Here is a 17338-nt window from a genome sequence, read left to right on the forward strand (position 1 = left end):
GCATCCAGCACAGCAGAGCTTGGATCCCCCAGCTGAGGCACACAGGCTCTGCTACAATATGAATGCTAATGAGAATATAAAAAGCTGCCTCTTCGCCCTTCAAACTCTACTCAAAGACAGTCTTGAGCTTCCCATTCATATCTTCAGCCAACTTTCTGGAGTGATCCGACTGATTTTGGCAGCACCTGGAAGGTTCTGGACTGTCAGACTTGTAAACGCTGATTTTATTCCTGCTGGTTTTAGACAAAAAATGAGGTGGTGTTGCATTTCAATGTGGAGATGGACTGGGGCACTGCAAACCACCTTCCTCTGCCTCAGCAAGGCCCATCACACTCAGAGACTTGCTCTCTCTGGGTGGTTGAAGCCAGATGAATAATTTCTCCTGGGTTAAACTGGCTGCCCGATTATTTTGTTTGCTACCCCTTAGTCCCTGTGTTTTTAGAGACAGAGAAGATTCATTCCCTGTTCTATCACTTCTCTCGCATTTAGGATTTTATATCAGCCTCTGTAATATCACCCCTTGCCATGATAACTTTCCATTCTGAAGAGCTTTGCTCTTATCTCTGCACATAACATGTTCCATGACCATCCTGATCACCCCTCCTGGCCCTTTTTCAGTTCTAGAGAGCTGTTTCTAAGACAGGCTGAGCCGAGTTGCACAAAATATTGAGGATACTCCTTACCTGTACCTAAGAGCTCTTAGAGACCCAAATAACTGTATAATGACAATTTCTCTTTTCTTCTCTATTTCCTTCCTAATAATTCCCCAAATCTTGTTATCCTTGCTGAATGTCACTAAGTAATGGGCTGGCATTTTCAAGAGAACTATCCAGAATAAAGTCTGAGTGAGAGCAGATAATTTAGAGCCTATCACGTTGTATGTATTTTTAGTGTTGTTTCTCCCCCTCATGTATTACCCTGCAGTCAGTAACATGAATTTTTATCTGTCATTTTCTCATGCTTGCTATAATGGCATTTTCCTGCCAGTCTTTGCAGTCAGTTCTAACAACAACTGCCCTGAATAACTCGGTGTCATCACCAACCTCTTACTGTCCTCTATCCTTTTTCTGGTCATTTAGAAATGTATTGAACAACTCAGCCCACGCTATAGATTTCTCTTTAACTGCATGTACGACTTTTCTCCACCATGAAAGCTGTATTACAACTTTCCTGATTGTCTGGTTATTAATTCACAAAAGCCCATCCAACCAAAGAGGCTCAGGAGCTTCTTTATGAGCTACTGTTAATGGATCTAATCAAAAGCTGTTTGGCAATCGAAGCACTGTGTAATAACAGGATCAGCTTATCTACATATTTGCTGACTCCTCTCAAAACCAAACAGATCTGCAAGGTGTGAATTGCCTCTGAAAAAGCTGTACTGCCTCTTCCTCTCCATACTGACCACAGGTAATTCTTTGTCAGTGTGAAGAGAAAACAGCTGGTGGTGAAGTGACATCACTGAACTCTACAAAAGGCTGTCTGCAAGGAGAACATCAGGATCAAACAGGCACAGAGCCAATCTCAGCTCTCCAGTAGCTTGAGGTCCAGAAGTAGTAACTGCCAGCCATCACTGCTCACAGGATGCCAGCACAGCCCACTCCACCTCGTGCCTTCAGCTCAGGGACACCTCTTCTCCCACTCCCGCCAGGTTCAGGCCAGCAGGGTCATGTCAACTGCAATGGGGCCAGAAAAACCCCTGCTGTCATCTACAGACCTACTGTGGCCTCCTGGTCCTCTGCAGAACAGGCCCTCAGCAGTGAATCTGGCCTCAGCCACAGTGGGAGAGGGTGTCACTAAGAAAGGTGACAATAATCCAATAGGCTGCAAAGAGGAACCTTGCTGCTGCAGTCTCTGGGCAGAGCCTGGGAACACACTTGAGTCAGCATCTCCCTGGGAGGGCACAGCAGTGCTGGGCTCTCATCACCCCACAGCCCTGAGCGATGAGGAGTCGCTCAGATGGGTTCTGCGAAGGGAGTGGACAAGGACACCCTCCCAGTGCCACTTGCCAGCTCTCCCCATGGCCACTGCTTGCCCTGCTAACCCAGAAAGAAGAAATTTATTCCAGCTGGAGTTGCCTGACTCAGTCCACATCACTGCAAACACCCATTTTCTGGCTCTGCTATTGCCCTCAGAGAGAGACACGTGGAAGAAAAAGGAAGCCACTATTTTCCTTCCCAATGTCCTTTCTAAGGGATCTGTGACACTGCCTGAGCTGAGGGGGGCCACCTCCAACTGCAAACCCCATCACAAGCAAACAGAGGGGACCTCCCTGGCTCATCTGAGAGCCCACCAGAGTCGAGATGCTCCCCCCCAGCTGCACAGGGGGCCAAGGCAGGTGCTCTGCAGGGCACTGTCAGTGCTGGGTACTCACAGTACTCGATGCCCAGGACGATGTCTCGGAAGTAGAGCCGAGCCTGCTCCTCACTGAAAGGCTGCTCACTGGGGACCTCCATGACAGGCCTGTTGGGAAGAGGAGGGAGAGCAACTCAGTGCTTTGCAGAATGGCAGTGTCACCCCTTGCAGGAGGAGAATGTTCCCCATCACCATGCCCCAGCCTGGAGGGCCTGGCTCCCAAGAGGTTCTGGGTGCTGTGACCCAGGATGGAGGCGTGCCCACCCTTTCTGGAAGTGGTGACACCTTGATTAGTGAGCTTGGCTAGCAGTCCTGGGTGGCTTTGCATAGTCCCTGAGACAGCACGAGCCACAGAGCCCTCCTCATCATCAGGATTAACTGCTGATGTCTGCACAAAATCAGGCAAACACTATTCACCGAGAGTCCTAAAGGGAAAAGAACAAAATTGGACCTGGCCTTCTTTTTCCTGCTGAAGCTGCTCCTGGCTATGAGCTCCAGGAGGTCCCAGGCAGCAGTGGAGACAGTGCCAGTGCCCATGGTGTGCTGGGGCTCAGTCCTGAAGCATCATCAGCACACAGCTGGCCTACACCAAGCAGAATCTGGACAGGAACCACTGGCTCAAAGGTGAAGTGGGAATATTTTCAGTGTGTTGTGCTAAACTGCTTTGAGAACCTATTTAGCTGTTGAGGGTTCAGCCACCACCAGAACTCAGCCACTTGGCCCTGAACAGCCAAGGTTACCTGGTCAGCTTCTCCTCTCCTGTCCTTTGTGTGCCACCACCCCTGAGGGATGCACAGGCTCCTGTAAAAGCCCCTCTTCTGCCTGTGCCTGCTGAAAGCTGAGGGCAAAGAGGCTGTAAGAGCTAGTCAGAATCTTCTGTTCCCCAGAGGATAAATGGCAGGAGCTAAGGACTTCACTGCACTGGGGGTTAATCCTGCTTGTGCTCAGCAGATTGACCTTGCATTTGGATGCACGCCCACTGACTCGAGCTGGATTTAAGTGAGTGCTCCTGAGACACTGTCCTGGCAAGCCAAACCCTGGCAGGGAACAGCCTATTACCAAAAACCAGGCTCTGCAGCTCTTCCCCTCAGCACCCTGCAGCAGATCCTTCCTGCAGCACTTTTTATTTCTCCCTTGCTGCCCATTTGATTGATGACCCTCATCTCCCATTTGCATTTTCCTGCCACTGCCTTCCCTCCCTGTTCAAACACATTTTCCTGTTGCTGAAACCAGGGAGAAATGATGTGAGTGCAGGACTGGCAGAGCCACTAATGGAGTCTAATTGCCTTCTGCTGGAGGCAGCCAGGCTGCTCTCGGCCGAGCCACATGTTCCCTGGACACAGTTGTTTACAGGAGCTCCCTCTCCTTCAGGATGGGCATCACCAGGGAGACTGGGGAGCCTCTCACCAGCAGCTGGCAGCCTGCAACCTCAGTCATGGGGATATAGAGAAAAACAAGCCCTTTGGGAATCTCCCTCATGCTGGGCACAGCTCTCCCGACCTCGCTGTGACTCTGCAGAGCTGCAGAATCAGTGCAGGTGCAGCAAAAAGCAGCGAGGGGCCTCCCACCACTTTATCACTTCTCCTGCTATGGAAATGTGTCAACAAAACAGCCTCCCACGACAGGTTAGTGCTGGGGGCAAAATAAGGTAGTGGATGGCAAGTAAATCTCAATGCAACCACACACCCCTTGTGCCAGGGGAAGCCCCAGCAGAGTATTCCCATTAAAACCTTTCCTTCCAGGCACCTGATGGGGGAATTGGCATCAAACTTGTTTTCTGAATCCGAGCCTGACACCAGGACATGTCCTCCCAGCCCATTATTATTCACCACATCATTGCAGGCTGTAGCAGAGCAAAGGCAACTACAGCTGGGTTTTGCTTCCCCTGGGCCTACAGACAGAGGTCTGCCCCACTGGATGCATCAAACCTCCATTTCACCTGGGAAGCTAATGATGAACATCAAAAATTTCAACCAAAAGGATCCCAGGAGGGCTACTTACCCTTTCCTCATGAGGTCAAACACTGCAAGAAAAGGAAATAAACCATGAATGAAGAAGAGCAGACTGGGCTTATTCGTTATTCACCACCTACAAAAACACATCCATTCCTGTATCTACAAAATCAATTTACCCTCCACTCATCTCTCTTCCCTTACCCATGACAAGGACACCAGAGGATGCAAAATGAAAACATTCATCTCTTCAGCACAGACAAATCTCCCCCGTCCTGCCAGCTCTGCACAGAGAGACAGCGGGGGCTAATTTATCAACCCTGCTGCTCCCGCTGTCAGCCCTCACTGATTTGAGCCCCGATGCATTCAGTACCTTCAGGGAGGATGTTTGGTGTGATATTTCTGCTAAATTGCTGATACTGAACGAGATGCTGTAAGAACACGTTGCTCCATTTCTGCTGTGTCAATCAGCAGCACAGCTACAGGTCTGGCAGAGGCAAACACTCCCCGTCAGGAGCAACCGGAGAGGATTTGTTGGTGTGAGCTGAGTAAGGTTTGCAGAGCACATGAGTTTGTGTGTCTGTTTAGGGGGTTAGTGGCAATGTGGTTTTGTGATCCTGGTCTGACCTGTTGTGCAAACAGGAGAAGGATCTGCCTTTATTCTATAGAGTAGGAGAGCTCTTTCCTCATGAGTTACAAAGGGCTTTCTTGCATCTCCCAAGAAATCCAAGCAGATCCCCTCCCCAAAGCACCAGGCAGCCCTGTGGTGGGGTGTTAGGTCCTCTGAAGGTACAAACACGACAGGGCAGCCTGCACTGGCTCATCTTGCCCTCCAGGCTGAAGAAGCTGTGGATTGTGGCAACATTTCATTATTCAACCATCCTGTATCTTTGCAGATTGCTCAGTGCCTACAGACACCCTCCATCCCAGATTCCTTCCCATGCCCATGCAGCCAAGCACTCACAGGAGTATTTGATGCCAGCAATCATTAACAAAGAACAAACACCACTTCCTCTAGATCTGCTTTGCAGTGGGAGGGCATTTTTGGAGGGAGAAAGGTGCAGTTGTCATCCCCTGGGTCAGCAGCAGGAGGGAGGAAGCCTCTTGCAGGAGTCTCAGTCCTGAGCAGTGCTGAGCACCCACAGCTTCCCCTTCTGCTGAGGGACTGCAGAGGCAGGAGCTTGATTTGCCTGAACCACTCACAGGATCCAAGGCAGAGAACCCCAAGAGATTCCCCACCTGTCCTGCTGCCATTGCTGGGACTGTTCTCTGGCTCCTCAGGGAGAGCTTGGGTTAGGTTTGGGCCCTGGTATGTGCCACTTGCAGCACTAGGTGTAAGCCCAGATGGTTCTGTGAGTTTATGAGATTCACATACCCATGTACAAGTTGTCCTCTGCAGGATCATCAAGGACCTGTAATCGATAACAGAGAAATAAGGGGGAAGGGGAAAAAGAAAAACAGCAGGAAAAATAAGAGATATTTAATGGAGTAAGGTTTTACTGCTCCCTGCACACTGTGCACTGCAGAGCACTGAGAACAACTCAGACCAATATTTAGAGAGTCCTGCAGAGAGAGAGGCATTGAAGGACACAGATTTTCCTGTCTCCAGAAAAATCTGGGCTTCTGCCTGGAGAAACAGCCTACCAATAAAGGCACTGCTTGTCCTAACCTGACCTCAGTCAACAATGAAAAAGGCACCAAAAGCTTGCACTTGTGCACCTTCCCAGGCTGGTCTGCACACAGGTTTCAGTGATCAAAGCTCGCTGCTGTTTCTAACAGCAGAGAGAGCTGCCTTCTCTTGGGCACCAGCCCACAGCCCAGGGTAAGTGTGTCAGTTTGTCCTTCATAACTGGTATGATCCTGCTTGGAATCACCAGCCTGAACTTCTGAACAACTATGTGAAACCAATTTTGGCTGCAGTAGGGGCAGTTGAAGAAAGATCCTCTTGTTGCAACACAAACCAGACTCGTTTCAGCGTAGCTCAGGGTGGAGGAGCTGCTCACCTCTATCAGCTTAACGATGTTGATGTGGTCCAGCTTCTTTAGGATGGCTATTTCCTGATAGACTCTGTCCAGTGGTGCCATGGGCTTGGGCTGCTCTCCAGAGGACGCTTTCGACCCTCTGGGAGGAGGCCGACCTGCAAGTGTGACAACACAGTGAAGAACCCTTCCCAGGATGGGCAGCCACTGGCCCCTCTGCAGACACCTCCAGCTGTTCTGCCACATCTCATCCCCTTGCTCTCATCCCAAACCATCACAATCTCCCACCTGGAACTGAGATTTCCAAGCCTCATTCAGATCAGCTCCTCCCAGCCTGGTCTGGGGGTCCCATGGCCCAGCCAGGTGCTATCCCAGGGGGTAGCAGAGCCTCTGGAAGAAGGGGGACTACCCTGCCTAACTTCCAGCACTTAATCAGGTTTCATAGATGGGGAGCATGGGAAGAGTCACCATTTCAAAGAGACTCACAAAAATCAGAGCCAGGACTCAAACTACTGAGAGTATTGAATCTGCCCCTTCACTACACAGAATGGCATTTTAACCAGCCCCAAACTACGTGGGCAGCTTTCAGGTGAGGCCAAGGTCTGCAGTCCTTGCAGATAACGCTTCTGCAGAGAGATTTTCCTGGCTGAGAACAGCAGGCAGACCTCCAAATGTGAGATACCCACGTGGAAATCCGTACTGCTTCAGGAGCTTCTTTTTGGAGAGGACTTTCATAGCCTGAAGGAAGAAGAAAAAGCAGCGTTAAAACTGACCAAGAGCCAAAGTGCACATTGCTGAGTGCTGGGAGTGTGCTGGGCATCAGGGACTGGATTTTGCCAAAGGCTTCCCTCCCTTCTCACACCCCATCACAGGCTGGCACTGCTGTGAACCCGGGCAGCTGAGGCGTGGGAGGGGCTCAGGGTAACCTTTTCTGCCGTCCAGTTGGCATCAGCACAGTGGCAAAAGGCAATCCGAATTTAATAAACAGTCTCTGTGCCTCCATCTGCTCCCTGCATTAATAACCTTTTTGGAGGGCCACTCAAACAGCCCCGAGTGGCCCAGCAGATAAATATTTCATGAGGAAGCAGCTCATGGAACCATTTGCTTAGGAAAGCAGCCTACGCTTACAGAAGCTGGGATGGCCACTCACTCCTTCCCCTAGAACCAGCAGTTACTCCTACTAATTAAGCCTCCAGATCTGTAACTCACACTGGAGTGATCCTAGCAAAATACAATTAACCAGCAGGACACAGTCAAATGCCAAGGAATTTTGCATTAATACCACAGAGGCAGGCTCAGTGCACACTCCCTGCTTTAACACCTACACCAGGGACAGGTCACCAAAACCATTTCAGGGAGCTCCTTCCCGAGCTGTTTTTCCTGGCAGCGATGCCACCACATGCCCTGGGATCCCCACCTCCCACCAGTGCTCCTGCTGCAGCCAGGTTCATGGCTCGCTGGCAGGATTGTTATTTTTGGTAGTGATCCAGTGAAATCCTCTGGATTTGCACCCGTGTAACTGAGAAGAGACATTGTGTGGTTCTCAATCCTGCCTGACAGCTCCAAGCCAACTGTTGGGAACGATGGTGTTGAGAGACAGACTCAGAAATGCTTATCTTTCACTTAGCACAGCACTGTGTCCAACACAGAGCCAAATGAGTCATGGTCTGCTGAAAGAGGATCCAAGATCTGCTCAGCCACCTCCAAATACAGCCAGGACCAAGCCTGGAGGCCTTCCTACACTCCCCACTTTTATCTCTCCATAATGAAAATTTATGAGAAAAATCAAAGGAATTGATACATCCATTTCCCTTTCAACTATTGCCAACCCAGGAGGAGAAGGCTCTCCTTGCTCCAGTTCCATCTCGAGTCCTCCTGCCTTCCGGCAAGGAGCTTTAGGAAGAAGGAAAAATAGATGAAGATGTGATTTGCTTGCTGAAAGCTCCCAGGTTGCATCAGTGCCTGGGGGACTCAGCCTGAGGAACTGAACCACTGACACCAGCTATGCCCACATCAGCTTAGTCCTTCCCAGGACAGGCTCTGGGAGAGGCTGGAAGGAGCAGGAAGGCACAGAGAGGAGCAATAGCAAAGACAAGGATTGCTCTCAGGGGCAGAAATGGAGGGAACAAGAGCTCCTGGTGTCACCCAAATTCCTGGAAGGATGAGGGGAGATGGGGGGTTACTGTATTGTAGGTGAGCTGAGTGTAAAGCACCACTTACTGCTGGAGAAGCAGCACCAGGACAGGTTTACACCAGTTTCAAAGCACCAGGACCCGCTACTGCACAAGCAGGGCTGGGTCACAAGACAGGACCTGTCCCACTGCACTTACAAACTCAAAGAGGGGACAAAAAAAGCAAAGTTCATCACACAACAGGCCAGAGCCACTTAATTACCACAAGAGCAGAGAGGAGAGCACGGGGCTGTGAAGCCTCAGTCTAATTGCAGGGAGCTGGCAGGCCCAGGATTCCTCCTGAATGGTGGCTGTGTGTGACAGGAGCCACTCAGGGATGCTCCAGCAATCCTCTCCTTCCCGGCTCACAGAGCCAAAGACATCTGCACTCCCAGGCAGAGCTAATTACCCAGATAATGCCTTTCTGACAAAGAACCAGCTTGGAGCCAAGCTGAGGGATTTTCCCTTTGCACAGGCAGGTGTTGCTTCAGCCTCCTCAGGAAAAGAGGGAGCCTGGAGATTTCCTCCACACATGCCCTTGCAAACATCTTCCTTCCGACTATTCACACGTGGACACCACAGGCCTTGACATTTCCCTCTGAGAGGCAGCAGGGACTGTGTACTTTTCTTTGATGTATGTTTGTTATCTTTAAGTTTACTGCTCGCCTCCTATCAGCCTCACAGCTGGAAACCACGGGGCAGCCTGAGGGAAAGGAGATCCCAGGTTTATGGAGAGAAGGGATACAGCAGCTGGCATACAGCAGCTTTCACAACAGTGAGACCACAAGCTGCTGGTGATGACAACCAGAAAATGGCCATTAGTTTTGGGAGGGAAGGGTGACAACGTGATTGAACCAAGGGAACTTCCCACCTGTCCTTTGTGGTCCTCTCACAGCGCTTAGGATGTCGTTTTATTTGCTAACAGAGAGACCTGCATTGCAAGGGCAGAGGCCCTGGGCACAGTCCCTGCCTGCAGCTCCCAGGGGAGTGGGATGATACTCAAAGGTTGATGTTACCACCTAAATCCTCTGCTAGTGCATGAGGGCACACTCTGGGAATGCTGAACAGAACAGAGAGCATTCCCAGCCCTTCCTCACCTGTCCTTCCTCACAATGACATCCCTCAGATAAAGTGGCTGAGAGGGAAGCTCTGCTGGGAGAGAGGAGTGTTATGAACTGAAAGAAAACCCTAAACCAGACAGGCTGAGCTGCCATGACCCTAAAATCCTGCTCCTGAATTTGTCACCTTCCTCCCCAAGAGCAGCAGAATTCCATCAGCAGAATTCCACCCATACTGTGCCACCACAGCAGGGATGGCCTCCTGGAGTGGCCACGCTTGTCTGCCTCCAGCTGCCTCCCAGAAGATCCTGCTCTTACTCCAGGTGGCCCAGCCCCTCTCACAACCCCAGAGCTGAACAACACAGGGTGCTGGACAAGCCAGAGATCCCTTTCCAGGTCCTCACCACTCCGGAGCACAGCTGGCAGTGGTTCAGCAGCTGTTATGTGAGCAAGAGGACGGGAAACACAGGAGCTGTGCCTTCCCTTCCCACCTGGATGGCGACCAAAGTGGATTCCCCAGGGGCTAGAAAGTTCAAGGCTCGCTGCTGGCCACCTTCTCCTCAGCAGCACTTTGTTCAGCCAGTGCTTGCATAAACTTGGAAGGAATTTCTCCCCATCAGTGGGACTTGGTAGAAAACAGCCCTCCATGCATAGGTACAAACAGAGACAGAGAGCACAGTCACACAAATCTTGTTTCTTAGGAAACCAGATTTAAAAAGGATAAAGAAAAAAAAAAAAAGAAGAAACCCCACTGACAACCTACAATGTCTTATTCCTGCAGTAGCATAACAAATGTCCATCATAAGCACCTCTCTTTGCAAGCTGATTTAGAGATTGAAAATTGCAGGGAGACATGACCCGAGGCATCACAGAATCAAATTCCATCAGCACAATGACTCCAAACTAGATCTCTGCCTGGACACATCTGCCTTTGCTTTTTATTTGCTGCTTTTTCCCAGAGCTCAGCTTCTCTTTTTGTTCCCCTCCTAGTCACTCTCAAAGCATCTCCTGCAAACTGAGACACACTGAAACCTTTCCAGTGTAAAGGGTTCCTTGGCAGAGCCCCACCAATGCTGCTGGAACAGCTCTGTGTGCCCCAGGAGCAGCAGGGTCCTCTGCTCTGGGAGCCAGCTCGGCATTCCAGTGGGGTCTCCTCCTTGGAGGGGAGCACTGGGTCATGTACTTGGTGCTGAAAGTTCCATTTCCTTGGTCTGACACATTCCCTGCATCTGCTGATGCGACTCAGCACACTTTTACAGCCCTCCCTGGCACTGGGGTTGTTCACAGCAAGGAGGGGTGAAGCTCTTAGAAGCACTCTCTCATCTTTAATGGAAGGGGAAAAACCCACTAAGTAAACATGACCCATCTACATTTTTCCCAAATGTAGTGATTGGATATTTTCTTGAGAGTTTTTCCTAATTCTAGGCCAGATCCAAAACTCATTAAAGCAGCAATAACCTTTCCTTTTGCTTCAGAAGGAGCCAGGTTCAGTCCCTGGTACCTATAAACTCTGCCTTTTTGGAGAGAGCTACCAAAGGGCCCCCACACCTCAGCATGAATCAGGAGCCACACTCTGAATTACATGCCAAAATAAAGTTTTTTCTGCTTTCTTTACCATTTTGCTCCTTTTTATTGCAGCACACCAGCTTAAAGACAATAAAGCAGGCAGCAACACCCTGGCCTCATGCTAAACCACTGCAAACATCAATCAGTTACAGAATCATCAGATCATAGAATGGTTTGGGACCTTAAAGGAACCTTAAAGATCATGTAGATCCAACCCCCTGCTGTGGTCAGGGACACCTTCCACTAGACCAGGGTGCTCCAAGCCCTGTCCAACCTGGTCTTGCTCACTTAAAGACCAACCAAGGGTTGATTTCTTCCAATGGTGCTTTTCACAACTGAGACAAAAAGCACTGTCCCAGAGCTAAATTTAGGGGGTAAAAAAACCCACACAGAAAAGGCCCTCTCCAGCTATTAGAATCAAAATTGCTACTGCCAGCTGCTGGTGCCAGGCAGGTCCATCAGGTACCCCCTGTGGGGTCGGGGTGCACTGCTGTGGAGCAGCTCTGCAGGGGAAGGATGAGCAGAGCAGGATGGAAATTGTCTCTGGGAGAGCTCTCCCAGAGCTCTCCCAGAGACAATTTCCATCCTGCTCTGCTCATCCTTCCCTGGGAGAGCACGAGGGTCAGGCACATCGGGCAGCCTGGGGAGCTCAGCAACCATTAGCCAAGTTATGCAACTGGCACTGTTTCTCTGAAGCTCTGAAAAGTCTGCCAGCTCCTGAGCTGGTTTAATGTCTCGGCAGAAGCAGAGGTGCCTCCATCACAGCTCACACTCCCAGAGAACACAGGCATGGGGCACCTGGGAGGATTAGGGGGGTCAGGCTGTCTGCATGTGACTGCAGCTGGGAAAGGTCCCACTGCCCCAGATGAAAGGGTAGCAAGTACATGAGACACTGACTTCAGCCTCTTGGCAGCAGCACAGCCCCTCTCCCACATGCTGACACCCACTGCAACCAAGCACAGGCAGACACCTCTCCATCTGCTGGAGAATTCCATACACCTCCCAGGATCACCTTCACAGCCAGCTGGGATCTGGTTCAGACCCTGCCTCAAGCCCCCAAAGGGAAGATCAGGGCAAACCAAAGAGCACATCCCTGCAGTGCTGGCACGAAGGGGGTCTGCAATGCCCTGCCCTGCTTTGGGTAGCGAGGCTGAAACACCGCCCAGGCACGGGAGCCCCTCCCGGGCTGCAGTACCTTTAAAGTGTTTGCTCAGATTAGAAACAGAGATTAAGTGGGGATTAACTAACACACACCAGGCTACCCTGGTCACAGGCTTTCACTTTTGGCTTGGATTTGACCAGCTAAATCTACATCCACGGCGTTAATCTGCACCCAAAACACGGACAGGAGTGCAGCAGGCAGTGCTGTCCCAACCCCAGCTCTCCCCTGCCGAGCTGTGCCAGCTGCCCTGCCCACTCTGGGCAGCCCACAGGGACAGCAACAGGATTCCCAGATCAAAAGGGCAGTGCCAAAATGCAAGTATTATGATTTTAGAAGCGAAAATATTTTCAGCTGGAAGTCAATGTGATTATTGATGCGATGTGTTCCCACTCTGTGCTGCTGGTCCTGGTGGGACAGATGGGTCAGGGAAACCATGGCTGGCACCATCACTCCCTGCAGAACAGATCATCCTGCTGCAGGGCAGGGGAAGGAGGATTTGGAGGGCAGGAGAGACAGGGAGCCATTGGAAACACCAACCGCTCCGGTGCAGTGGTGAGTCAGCTTGGAAAGGACAGGAGATGGAAAGAATTGTGGTTCCCTTGCTTGGCCAGCTCCAGGGCACCTTCTCCAGATTTCTGTCTCAACAATTCCATCCCTCATTTCAAGACATTCCTCCTGCAATGTCATGCCTGCTGGGAGCACAGAAGGGCTAAGGAATACCCACAGGCATATAATTCCACCTGACCCCTTCGACCTGGGATGTCACTTGTAAATCCAAGAGTCGGGGAGGAAAACCCACTGGGGAATAGCAGGGAATGAGGATGCTTTACAATCCACAGCATATCTTAATTCCCCTTTGTACAAAAGCCAGCAGGGACAGGGAACAGCACATGAACCTGCCTGGGTGCTCTGATGGGCCACACTGGAAAATTCACCCACGTGAGGTCACTCCAGCATGGGAGCGACAGCAGGACCCTCCCACCAAACACAGTGTGGAGCAGCAGCTCTGGCAGGGCTGTGTTGGGAGCAGCAGGACTCAGGTTCAACAGCACTGCAACCACCCAGCTCTGCTCATCTAATTCCTGTCCTTGGATTCATCAGAAACTGTTGGAAGCTCTTTCCAGAAGCCTCCAGGCACAGCCACACACACAGCAAGGGACTTTTCCTTCCTTCCAGCTCCTGCTCTCAGCTAAACAAGGTTTGGCTTCTGCCTTGCACCCTGCACCTCATGCCCTGACAGTGAGGCCCCATTCAGTCACCACCCAAGGGGGTAAGATCCCCCTCCAAGGGAGCCTTGCCCAGCCAGGCCACGCTGTTCAGCATCTTTCTGATAAACGCCCCCGTTTCCTCACAAAACACGCCTGCTCATTCCAGGCCAACCCTCCAATGCACAGCAGGTGCTGAATACCACCACCCACACGCCTCTAATTTCAGGTGACCTGCTTCATAGCTAGAAAATGTCAAGACAAATCAGAGACACGCTCCTGCCTCCGAGATCCCTCCCGTTACATAAGGCAGCCCACCCGATCCGCTCCGCTCCCGCCCGGCACCGCACGCGCAGAGCGGCTCCACGCCCAGCAGGACCTTCAGCTCCTCGCACTCCACACCAATCACAAGTGCACGGGCTAAAAGGAGCGAGGTAGAGGGGACCCAGCTCTCAGGGGGGTGAAGGGGAGTGAGGAGCAGCAGCAGCAAAGAGGAGCAGAGGAGGGACACACTTACGTAATACTTGTCGTCGTCCTCGTTGTAGGCCAGTTTCACAACGCCGTAGGAACCCTAAAAATAAACACCAATTGCACAGTCAGTTCAGCAGCTTCACCTTGGCCTCTTGCTGCTCAAGGCTGGTAGAACACAGCTTTACACAGGGTAAAAAACAACTCTGAGGCCCCAGGCCACGCTGACCCCTGAGCAAAGCCTGCAGGTGACGTGACCCCACAGCGAGGTTGTACATTTTGGCAGCTCTGTTGGGCACTGAAGGATTATCTCCTGTTAGCCCATCACCTCCTGCCCTGAGCCAAAGCCACTGTGTCTGTCTGCACTCAAACATGGGTGGGGAGCACAATTTTCAAGTCGATATTTTTTTGTGCAAATTCGGAAAGTCTGCACAAACACCTTTCCCGTACTGCTGCACTAAACCACCTTCAGCACAGAACCTCTCCATCCCTTGACAGCAAATGGACTTCAGTGATGACCACCTGCCTGCCTTCCACCAACCACATGTTGCCCAGGCAGGTGCAGACCTGGACTGCTGCTGCATCCTCAGCTCCAGTGATAGCCTGAAGCCAAACTCCATCCAAATCACTGTTTTCTCGCAGTTCTGTGTCAACACTAAACATTTTATGCAAGCCAGACATGACACCATGGCTAGCTACCATCCCTGACAGATGCCTGTTGAATAAACGAGTGGGATGAACACCAGAGCCTTCAAAACATTTCTCTTGACTTCACTAAAAGCTGGAACAAGGTGTTGGTCTCAGAGGAGACCAGTAAGCCATCTGGTTGGTCCAGGAGCACACACTGCAGGGCCAGCAGACCCTCTACCAACCTCACTGTGATCCTCAGGGAAGGAGGAGGCAAGTGCAAATCCACCTGAGAGAAGGTCTCACACTCTCCTTCGCACTTAAGCCAATGACAAGGCCCTAGATGGGTCTGAAGCTGAGTCTGGGATGGCACCTGCTGTACCAGCAGCAGTGGCATCTCCAGCCTTACTCGCTGCCTGCCAGCACAGCCCACCACACAGATGGAAAGGGTTCCTCCTCCCACTGCCTCTCGTCTTGGAGAGGAGTTTGGGCTGATGAAACTGCTGGTGAAGGTCTCTGCAGTTGGAACATTGCAGTCAGAAGGGACTGCATCCCGAGCTGCAAAGGCAGGCACAGCTTCCAGGCAGCACCACCACTCCTGGACCCATCTGCAACGGTGGCAGACGTCCAAATGTGCAGGTGTCTGAGCTGCTCACCAGCCCAGACCTCTAAATAACTTTGGAGCAATCTCTTCTGAACCACTCTGCAGCTTTTAAACATGCACTGGTATTAAAGGAGCATTTCATACGACATACGAACTTTACCTAGTCCTGATGGGGACCAAACACCTGCCCTCATCTTATTTTTGTTGTTCTTTTTCAAACTTTCCTTGTTGTGCTGTATTAATGCATCAAAGGCTCTTAGTGTTACATTTGGCAAGCAAACACCCTGGAAGGGAGCCAGCTTAACCACCTTCCGAGGGAGGAAAAATAAATTTAGATTTCAGAGGAAGTAGCTCCACTTTGACCTTGAATAAAGCTTGCTCAAACTAACAAGGAAAAAAACCCAAAAAACCCAAACAAAACCCCTCCAGAACAAACACAAGTTGCAAAGATTCTTGGTCAGTGAGGTCCCTTGGGCTGGCACAGCCTTCCCACCTGTGTGTGCACACGCAGGTTGCCTGTGCCCAACACAAGCTCCAGTCCTTACCTTGCCTATTTCGCTCTGCAGCTTGTACTGGTTTAATTGCACACAGTCCTGCAGATCAAAAGGAGAACATAATTAGAGTATTGGTAAAGGAAATGACTGAGTTTGAATCAGGTTCAAGTAGAGGCAGAGTGCTAAATAATGAAAGACTTAATCTTATTTAAACTGGTGTATGTGACACTATAAGCACTGTGCTTTTTTAAATTTTATTTTTTTTTTTTACAAAATAATCATGGGCTGAGTTGTGATTTAGGCTGTGCTGGTGTAAAACCACCCCAGTTCCCCAGCATGGCTCCAGGTTCAGCCCAGGGAGCCTGACAGCAGCCCCATTCCTGGTTACATTGACCCTCTCTACTGCACTGTGTCAGTACCAAGCAGGAAAACCCCATGCCCAGCTCCCCAGGGCATTCCCACACCCCAACCCCAGGGTCACAGCATGAGCCTGTGCCCTTCCCAACATCAGCCTGGCAGAGACAGGCACCTTCTGGAGCCGTGAATGTGGGTGTGGCTGCACCCAAAGGAACCCTCAAGTGGATGGTGGGCTCTCTTCACGGACAGCACACGAAGCCAAGCTCCTCTGCCATGGAACACAAACAAGAGTGGATTCCCTTCAGCTGAGGGAATATTTGCTATGATAAATCACCCCTGAGCATGTCTGATCTCTGCTGGTGAGGCATCCAGCACTGAAACCCCAAGGGGTGGGAGATGCAGACCCCCAGCAAGCTGTGACAGAGGTGTCATGATGGGGTTCACCACAACGTAAAAGCAGTGCCAGATGCCTGCAGTCCATTTGTAAGAACAGGGGTGTAGAACAGTGCCTGCTCCACGCTGCATTCCCACTGACAGCAACACTCCTCTGCCTCTTGGGATGCAGCATGGATGTGGTAGATGATAATTTGATTTTTCCCCCATCACCAACCAGAAAACATTCCTAACACAAATGACCATCACAGTGAAGAATAAAGAAATGGGGCACTGATGACCTTTTAAGCCTGTAAGCAGTGGCTTGCCAGGAATACAAGGAATGATTAAATCCACCTTGTCACCAGTGAAAGAAGCTTTTTCCTCCTGCCCTGGTTTCCCTGTGCTCAGCTTTGTATCCCTCCCCTGTCCTGTGGAAACTGCAGTGCTGCAGATGGGGAAATGCTCACTGGAGAGGCTGGGGCAGGCAGGAAAAGCAACCACTCCTCCAGGAAAACTCCAACCACCTCACATCTCCTGCTCTTCAAACCAGCAAGCTTGCAATGACCAGGTCCTGTCATCAGACCTGTTCCCCTGAGTAGGGATTATCTGCAGGAGTAAATGGAGCCTTCCACACGTAGCCATAGAGTTTTTGGTCTGCACTCAATACCTTGTTTCAAGCCAAGGTGGCATCTCTAAACACCAAGAGCTGCTGCTTCTTGCCCACACACTGTCAAGGCAGCCACAGTGGCATCTTTTCCCTTCATCCTCAAGGATCACAGTCCTTTGTGCTGGATACAAAGCCCCTCACAAAGCATTCAGTGCAACTGAGGAGGGAGTGTGCCCTGTTCCTTTGTCTAATTCCTTTGATTCTGACCATCACATTGCCACCACCCCTCTTACCTCTGACCAGAAATCACCACTCTTATCCCACACCAGACTGATCACCTGAAGCACCTCTCTGGTGTTTC

At 50.9% G+C, this 17338-nt stretch overlaps 1 protein-coding gene across 1 annotated transcript in view; it reads right to left on the reverse strand.

Annotated features, from left to right (window-relative positions):
• Positions 1–17338, reverse strand: part of CAMKK1 (calcium/calmodulin dependent protein kinase kinase 1) — an 89643-nt gene that overhangs the window by 30037 nt on the left and 42268 nt on the right. The window contains 7 exon segments of the mRNA XM_050321927.1: positions 2372–2460; positions 4354–4375; positions 5680–5716; positions 6308–6441; positions 6970–7021; positions 13963–14016; positions 15690–15737. Of these exon segments, the coding sequence (XP_050177884.1) occupies positions 2372–2460; positions 4354–4375; positions 5680–5716; positions 6308–6441; positions 6970–7021; positions 13963–14016; positions 15690–15737 (436 nt within the window).

Source organism: Myiozetetes cayanensis, unplaced genomic scaffold, assembly GCF_022539395.1.
Source record: "Myiozetetes cayanensis isolate MyiCay16 unplaced genomic scaffold, myiCay2020 scf27, whole genome shotgun sequence".
NCBI classification, from domain to species: Eukaryota; Metazoa; Chordata; class Aves; order Passeriformes; family Tyrannidae; genus Myiozetetes; species Myiozetetes cayanensis.